The sequence below is a fragment of the Arabidopsis lyrata genome (genome assembly GCF_000004255.2).
Source record: "Arabidopsis lyrata subsp. lyrata unplaced genomic scaffold ARALYscaffold_1, whole genome shotgun sequence".
Classification (NCBI taxonomy): domain Eukaryota; kingdom Viridiplantae; phylum Streptophyta; class Magnoliopsida; order Brassicales; family Brassicaceae; genus Arabidopsis; species Arabidopsis lyrata.
Genome location: NW_003302555.1, coordinates 31,807,994 through 31,815,961, shown reverse-complemented (window position 1 = coordinate 31,815,961; position 7,968 = coordinate 31,807,994). Strand labels below are relative to the sequence as shown.

At 47.1% G+C, this 7,968-nt stretch overlaps 1 protein-coding gene across 1 annotated transcript; it reads right to left on the bottom strand.

Annotated features, from left to right (window-relative positions):
- Positions 1-5,708: 5,708 nt before the first annotated feature.
- Positions 5,709-6,814, bottom strand: LOC110224498. Its single transcript, XM_021010592.1, has 3 exons — positions 6,451-6,814; positions 6,228-6,355; positions 5,709-6,143 (listed from the first exon to the last, which is right to left on the bottom strand). Exons 1-3 carry the CDS (start codon positions 6,812-6,814, stop codon positions 5,709-5,711), a joined length of 927 nt encoding a protein of 308 aa, XP_020866251.1.
- Between the last annotated feature and the right edge of the window lie 1,154 nt (positions 6,815-7,968).

Sequence of the window (7,968 nt, the reverse complement as noted above, 5' to 3'; positions counted from 1 at the left end):
AAGTATGAAACATTACCATTACAAATCTGTAGTTTTTGGATGAATGTGGCTCAGTTGTGACTCACAAAAGAATTCCCTGAAAATTCTTTTATGTTCTGACCAACATCGGCGGTAAAACACACAACTTCAGAGCTAATGAAAAATAAATTGAACAAAAGAGAAACAAGAACCTACTTAGTCACAGTTGGAATCAGTGATATTTGATTTGCCAGACCCATTCAAATTGGATACGTATCGAAACAAGACACCACCGTCCCCGTCGTGTGTGCTATGAAACCCAACTCCTCAACACCACCAATTTAGCTCGAAGCCAGAGATTCATAAAATCGAAGCCAGAGATCGTAGAAGAAAGGTCAACACTTAATTTTTGCGGGTCAACCCGCAAGCCCATAAATCCGCTACCAGTCAGTCCGCTTAACCCGTAATCCGCATGGGCCAAGCCCGCGAGGCCCGCTATTTTATGGGCTTCAATATAAGTGTCCAAGCCCGCCCCGCAGTGGTACTAATTGGGCCAGGCCCGCGGGTTTGTGGCCCGCTTGACACCTCTAACCGAAACCCAGTTACCTTAACACTGGTGAACGATCTATTTCACTTTCAGCTCGGAAGTTGAAACGGTTCGGGAGAATTAACTTCTTAACGTCACACTTGCAAAAACCCAGTTACCTTAACACTGGTACGCTATTCATCGTCACGGTTCGGGAGTTAAAATAGTCCTGAAAGTTAACCTCTACTGAACCGAAAGTCATTTTTACCAAAACCCAATTACATTGACATTGGTGCGTAATTCGTTTTCTCGGCTCAGAAGTTAAAACGGCTCGGAAAATATTAACTTCTCGATGAACAAGTCAGATTTACGAAAACCCAGTTACTCAACACTGGTATCGAATTTGGTTCGGAAACATCTCAAGATAAACGAAAACAAATCAGGCACTTGAAAGGAACATTCATATTAAATGGATAAAGCCATCCAGGCGTAAGTTTTTACCAAAAGAAACTTAAAAAAAAAAAAAAAAGAGGGAGCGCCTCGGGATCAATCTTCCTTCTCTGGAATCTGCGTGGCCTCGGAGGTCAAAATTGGCCCGACCGGATCGACAACTTCGGTCTTGACCACTTCGTCCTCTACCGACCTATCCCCAAGGACATTCTGAACAGAGTCGGGAGACATCGGAGCAACCTTCAAATCTCCAAGAAGCTCCGCCCCAAGTTTGGCGTATTGAGCCTCGGCATCCCCGAACTCTTCTTTCCATTTCATCACCTCCTCTTTCTCCTCCTCAATCTTCCCACCGGATTCAAGTGCCGCGATCAGCTCAGCATTGGCCTTGGCTTGCGAGAAATAGATGTATCGCTCGGAGACCTTGTCAAACAGCCCCAGCTTCGCCTCGGTCGCCTTAACCTTCTCAGCAAATTCTTCAGTGAGCTCTCTCTTGGCAGCCTTCTTGGCTCGGGCCACTTCAGCCTTACGAAGGGACTTCTCCTCGGTCAGCAGGCGGTTAAAGCTCTCAATCGCCGCCTCAGCCTCCCGCTGGGCACGAAGATGCTCCTCGGCCATTTTTCGCCTCGCGTCTTGCTCAGCTACGACCAACGCCTCGGCGCTCTGTATCGCCAAAGCCGCCTCAGCTGCCTTCGCCTCGGCCTCAACCCGGGTTAGTTCCAGTTGCTCTCTAGCCGCCTCGTACGCGCGAGCCGCATATCGTAGGAATGAACCATCGTATTCATCGAGGAGAAGGCCTGGAGGACTAAATAACGAAGACATATTAAGACATGAAACAAGATTATCTTATGCAAAAGGGACTCACACACGCACCTTTAAGAAATTGGCCGCGGTCTCACCGTACCGCTCCGCCTCGACTAAACCCTCTGGGGCGGGAAGCAGCGGCCAGGCGCAAGAAGCAATGAGGTTGGCAGAAGCAACCTTGTCTTTATAAATAGGCCGAGAGGAGCTGTGAGCTCTCTTCGACCTCTTGCGCGCATCCCCAGAATGTTCTCCTCGGGGACGTTTTCCCTTAGACTTGGTCTGCCCTCCAGCAAGCAGACCAACCACCAATGTATTCTCCACCTCGGGAGCTCGGCCGGCAGTATCCCCAATCGGGATACCCTCGGGCACCTCGAGGTGAGCCGCAGTAACGGCAAGGTCGACCCCCGATCCCACTGGATCGACTATCACCTCGGGGTCAACGGTTGTCTCGTTCCCCCCAATCGCCTCGGGCGTGTTACAGGCCCGAAAGCTGCTCTGATCATTCGCTCCTCTTCGCGCGCCTTCTTCTCGGCGTCCTTCTTTTCCCTCACAGACATCTTGACTCCTTGCATTTCTGTCAAATAACTGAGCCTCTGGTCGGAAGAAGATGAGGAAGTAGAACAGGACGCACCGTGAAGAATCCTCAACGCCTTTTCAACCCTTGCTTGAGAAAAATGCTTGATCCAATGACACTTCCGAGCAGCCAACTCCTCGCGTACACTGAAAAGGTCCTCGGGAATACGATCCAAGAAGCTCGGGCCTCGGTCTACAAAAAGAAAAATCAGGACGAATTAGTTGAAGCAGTCAAGCTATAACACAAAACAAGCAGAAATCTTGGATAAACTACTAATCTTTCTCCATTTCCCAATCATTTTCCCAAGGCAGCCCTCGGGAACACAGTCTTCGTCTAGGGCACCGAAGAAAAATGATCAATGTACTTCTCATCTTTGCTCGGGAAGCCGCCTATAACCCTCCGCTTCGAGCGATGAGAAATATAGTACCTCTCCATCTTGCAGCTCGGAACACGGCGAATCTCAAGCAAATTTCTCAGATGATCAAGGCCGAAGTTATTGTACGTCTTGAATCCATGTACTAGGATCCCAACCAAATGTCGAAGGCCTCGGGTTGTGATCTGGGCCAGAGCAAGCTTGTACGACCACAAGTACTCGATGATCGGCCTCGGGATTGGGAACCATAGGAAGCAGAAATAGAAGAATCCTTCGAACAAGGTGAAGAACCCCTCGGGAGGATTGTCGGCTCTCTCATTAGGGGTCGGTAATCGCAGAGTCACCCCTTCGCCGAAATTAAAACGTGACTTTAAATCGTGAAGCGAGTCTGAAGTCGACAGAGTGGAACCGGGGGGATCAGGTTTTTTCACTTTCTTGGCTCGGGTTTTCTTTCTTTGAGCCATTGCACCTTGAATTGCCAACTAAAGGAGCCTGGCACCCTCCGCGGGATCATAAGCAACCATTTCACCCTTCACCTCGGGTAAAATCGGCAGCTCGGGCACATCTTGCCAGCGAGAAACACCAGCCTCGTCCGAAGCCGGAGGATGCGTCCTCCTATTCAAAACTGCCTCGGGGTCGTTAAGGAGATCCTCATCCCAAGCTATATCAGCAATTGCATCTTCCCGAGCCACAAATTGGCTCAGATCTCCTCGTTGCTCAGATGACGACTCCGCTCCGCCGTCCGGCTCGGGTCGACCTAATGAACTGGCCTCGGATCCATCTGAGCTGCTCCAAACCATCTTGCGTTTATGAACAGGAATACTTTTGCCTCGGGTTGAAGCACTTGAATCTGAAAGCGACATTTTCTGGCTCGGGAAAATCAGAGGATGATCGGAAAAACAAGATCTAGGAGATCGGCAAAATCAACCTAAATCTAGCAACGGTGGCGCAACGACGAAAATAAATCGGAAAAGAAGAAACGTAAAGGAAATCAAGATCAGAGCGAAAGAAACAAACCTTGAGATTTTTGCTCGAGAATTGCAGAACTGAAGAAATGAATCGCGAGAGGAGTATTTATAAAACGCTTCGGCACGTCGGGCGCGCGTAGACTCAGAGATAGTTTCACGTCCGCCGAAATTCTCGGGAATAAGCGAAAAACTTTTCCACTTCTCGAGAGGGAAATTCAATCGTCATACGCAAGAAGAAGATGAAGCGTCAAAGGGATTCGAATCGTCAAGAAAATTCAGATCACCAAAGGATTCAAACTTTTTGATAGCCTCGGCGTACAAGGGTAAGCTCGGGACAAAGTTTAAACTGCTCGGACTAATGATCATGAAGCTCATCACTTGCTCCTCAAGACAACGAGCTGGGGGGCTAACTGTTGGGGTCGGATTCCACCCGCATTAAGTCCGAGCTAAGACATAACACCTCGGGACGTATCACCAAACCGGCTCGGGGTACTGCCAAAACAGCTTGGGATCAGTCACTGAACTAGCTCGGAGAATGCCGATTGATACGGCTCGGGTCATCCTATACCGGCTCGGGGACGTTTGCCGTGACAGCTCGGGAACCCATATGTCACCATTCCCGAGTTGAGTTTTCCTTTCACCCCGAGCCGACTTCGCAGAATTGCCCGAGGCAAAAGGACTACACCATCATATCCGAGCTGGGTTCTCCCTTCGTCCGAGCCAACTTCACAAGTCGCCCGAGCCGCCTCCCCTCAAGTACCCGAGCTCAGTCGACGAGAGTATCCGAGCCCAATCTTCTCAAAGTCTCCTCAACTCGGGTCGAGCGTCATGACATCGTCCATGCTGCCCGAGCCGAAATCATCAAGACACCCGAGGCAAGTACTTAGTAAATATTCGCCTTCAAAAGTATCATTTCTAAGCAAGACATCATTTCCGATATACCCGGAAATGATAAGAGAGAATCTAGAAGGATCGACTCAAATCAGGAAATCTCCCAAAGACTCCAAAGAATAAGGAAATTATCCTAATCCGCGATATTCTAGCCGACTTCAAGATAAATGGAAATCTTTCGAGAATATCGCTGGAGAGGCGGTTTACCATCCCTATATAAAGAGGCTCAAGGCTCTCACAGAGGGGACAAGCAATAACGCTCTAGATTTTAGACTACACAAAGCTCTTAAGCAAAAACACTTTTCTTTTACGATCTAATTCTTTTACGATCAAAGCTATTATTTTCCTTAATAAAGTCAAGAACACCATCATCGGTTACAACTCTTTCTGTTGTTCTTTGAGAATTCTTGCATATTATATCCCTAAATTAAAACCCTAGACAAATCTCGATTGTGTTAGTTTCGACTTCCACAGTTATGCAGAACTATGTGTAACCCATAAGCCCTTAACGACCCATAGCATCCATACGATCGGAGATCACCAAACCGGCGTTATCCTACGGATAGCCTACCTCCGATGAATCTCAAGTCTCAAATAGGAAACTTCTTATGATCGTTTTTTTCTCCAAGATGGCCTGGAGATTATGCGGTATGTTTCGGTGTTTCCGTGTGTGCTAAAAATGCGACCCAAGACTTGTATTTATAGAGTTTTCGGTGGAAAACCGTTTCCAACCGTTTTTCCCTAAGGTGTCTCTTCGCTTATGACCGTTCCTTGACACCCATTCGGTCACGTGTGGTAACCATCACCCTCGGCAACCGTTCGGCTAGTAGTCACTCGGTTAGCTGACCTTCACTCCGTTCAGTCTAGCTGAGCTTCCGAGTAGCTGGTCCAGCTGACCCGAGCTACCGAATAACCGTCCCAGCTGGTTAGCTCACTTACTTCAGCTCAATATACTTATCCGAGATTCCTACTTTCTTTCCCGGACTAAGTCTCATCCGGCGATCCTATTAAGGATCGCGGACGCTACAAGTTTGGCAGTAACTTCTCTCCTCTCGTTCTCGAACAAAACTCTTCCATTCTCTAGTTCCCTAATCAGGTCTAGGTTACTCTTCAGCTCGGCTCGATCGGTTTGAAGTTTAGTCCAGACCTCTTTGTCTTCGACAAACCTCACGATACCTCTTTGTCTTCGACAAACCTCACGATAGACTGAATAAGTTGCCTACCAAAGCACCTTATCTCTTCTCGTGCATTATGCTCGGCTTCGGCGATCTCGCGAGCCCTAGTCTTAACTAAAAAATCGGTCTTGTGGCTCGCTTCTTCGGACAAAGCCGTGGCCTCTTCTAACTGAGCCTTCAAGCGAAGAGCGTCGGACCTCGCAGAATCCCTTTCAGCATTCGTAATTATAAGGCGTTGCTCGTTAGCCGCCAAAGTCTTCCTCATATCTTCAAAAGACGACTCGAAGGTTTTCGCCTGATCGAGTCGGTCAGGTTGATTGACAGATTTAAGTTCGTCAATCTCCTTCTTTGCCTTTGCGGTTTCTTTCATTGCTTGGTCAAGGAGGTTCTCGTAATGGAAGATCATTCCATTAGTCTCCAAAAACGCCTTCGAAGTAAAAAAAATGTCATTCAAACAAAAATTTACTTAACAAGGAAGGTTTATTGTAGTAAAAAACCTAAAGTTCCAAACCTGAGATAGGTAGCAAGCTCGATTGACATACATCTGACGGATGTTCGGCCTCCAAACTGAAAAAGGGGAAAGGAATGCACCTGCCCTGGTTTGGAAACTTCGGAAGATGTCTCCGATCTCTTCTCCGCCTACGAAACAAAGGGGAATAGTAGGTCAATAAAACAGCTGCAGTCTGTAACAATTTTGCTAAGGCTCGCGTTCTAAAAAAAAAAAAACAACTTACCTGTTTCTGAAATCGAAGCTGGTGAAGGGTTTTGAGTACTAACGCCCAATCCTTGAGACGGAGGAACCTCCAATCTCAATTCAGCGACTTCTTTTGGAATTGCTCTGTCACTCGGAAGAGGGAGTTCAGGGTCTAAAGGTTCCGAAGAAGGGAGAACAGAATGCGAAGGGCTAGGAGCTTGTAACGAAGAACTAAATCTAACAGTTTTGAGTTTCTCGTTTGACAAAGTATCTGAGTCTGGAACCTTCCTCTTTGTGTGGGGAGAAGAAGTTACTTCTCTCTCTCTCTCTTGTGCAGAAAGGCAAGTAGCGGAAGCGACTAGAGGGTCGTTAGGAATCTCGGCTCCGTGAGAATCCACCGCCATTGACAAAGCTGCTTCTAAAGAACCGTCGTCGACGAAGAGGGTCTTCCTATAGAAGTTACCAACCTTGGAGATTGCAGCGATCCGTTTCTTTTCCCAATTTTGGATAATTGATCCTTAAGAGCTTTAGTCTCGGCTAGGATTTTTCTCTTGTCGCGAGCATTCAGGCTCGAGCCATCTTTCTCTTCAGGAGGAGGATCGAGGGGGCGAGTTTGACCATTTTTGATAGCGAGCCCCGCATCATGAATGCGTTGAAGGGTGAAGGAATTCCAATTTGTTTTACCCTCGGAAACGATTCGAAAGAAAGATAAAAAATCAACAGTTGGAGGGGGAATAGTTTGGTTCCCTGAAATAAAATGTTGAGTTAAGAATTCTATTTCTTTCAAACAATACAGTGATAAATAATAAAGGTTGATTCTAACCAAGTTTAGATGACCATTTTGGGAGAAAAAGACCGGAAAGACCTTGAACGGAATAAGGATTAACTCGGAAAAAAGAACCAGTATTTCCTCCAGGGCCCATCATGCGAGGGCATTCCGTCAATCAGGTTACGGTCAAAGATAGGATTCATAGAAAAAATACCTGCTGCTTTGGACTCACGGGCTCGAAATAGCCCTAAGAGTTCGCTAGTGGTGAGAGAAAACCCTGCTTCTGCCGAAACGGTCAGGGTGCTCAGGACATATCGGAGAAAGTTGGGAGCCATTTGGGGAAAAGCGATCCCTAAATGTAGGAGATACAGCGTAAAACATGGAGAAATTCCAGAATATTAAAGATCTCGATTCATTAATTACTATTTACTTAAGTCTTCCAAGCCGAACACTCAGCTCGCAAGACTTGGGGGGCTAAATGTTGGGGTCGGATCCCACACATTTTCGGTATGATCCACTTAGATCTGTCCACGTCATTATTACATAATAATCTTCTCGGAATTCAAGATATTTTATTGAACTTAACCGGTCGGGAGTTCGATTCAGTCCAATAGGAGAGTTCGATCTTTGCCAGTATGGAGTTCTCTCTTATTCGATATATAGTTCGCATAGAGAAAGGCCGAAGCGAGGAGAATATTGTTCGAGGCTCGCAGTAGCATCAAAGCGCGGGAGTTCGGAGTCAGCAAGAAAGAGTTCGGAAGGCCCATGTGAACCCCAAGATAGTTCATT

Bases quoted from the DNA above. Each gene is read 5' to 3' on its own strand.
- LOC110224498 (XM_021010592.1), bottom strand. From the start codon at position 6,814: ATGGCGGTGGATTCTCACGGAGCCGAGATTCCTAACGACCCTCTAGTC. The intron at 6,356-6,450 runs GTAAGTTGTTTT...TTTGTTTCGTAG, and splicing joins AGCTTCGATTTCAGAAACAG to GCGGAGAAGAGATCGGAGAC. The intron at 6,144-6,227 runs GTTTGGAACTTT...TTTACTTCGAAG, and splicing joins GAGCTTGCTACCTATCTCAG to GCGTTTTTGGAGACTAATGG.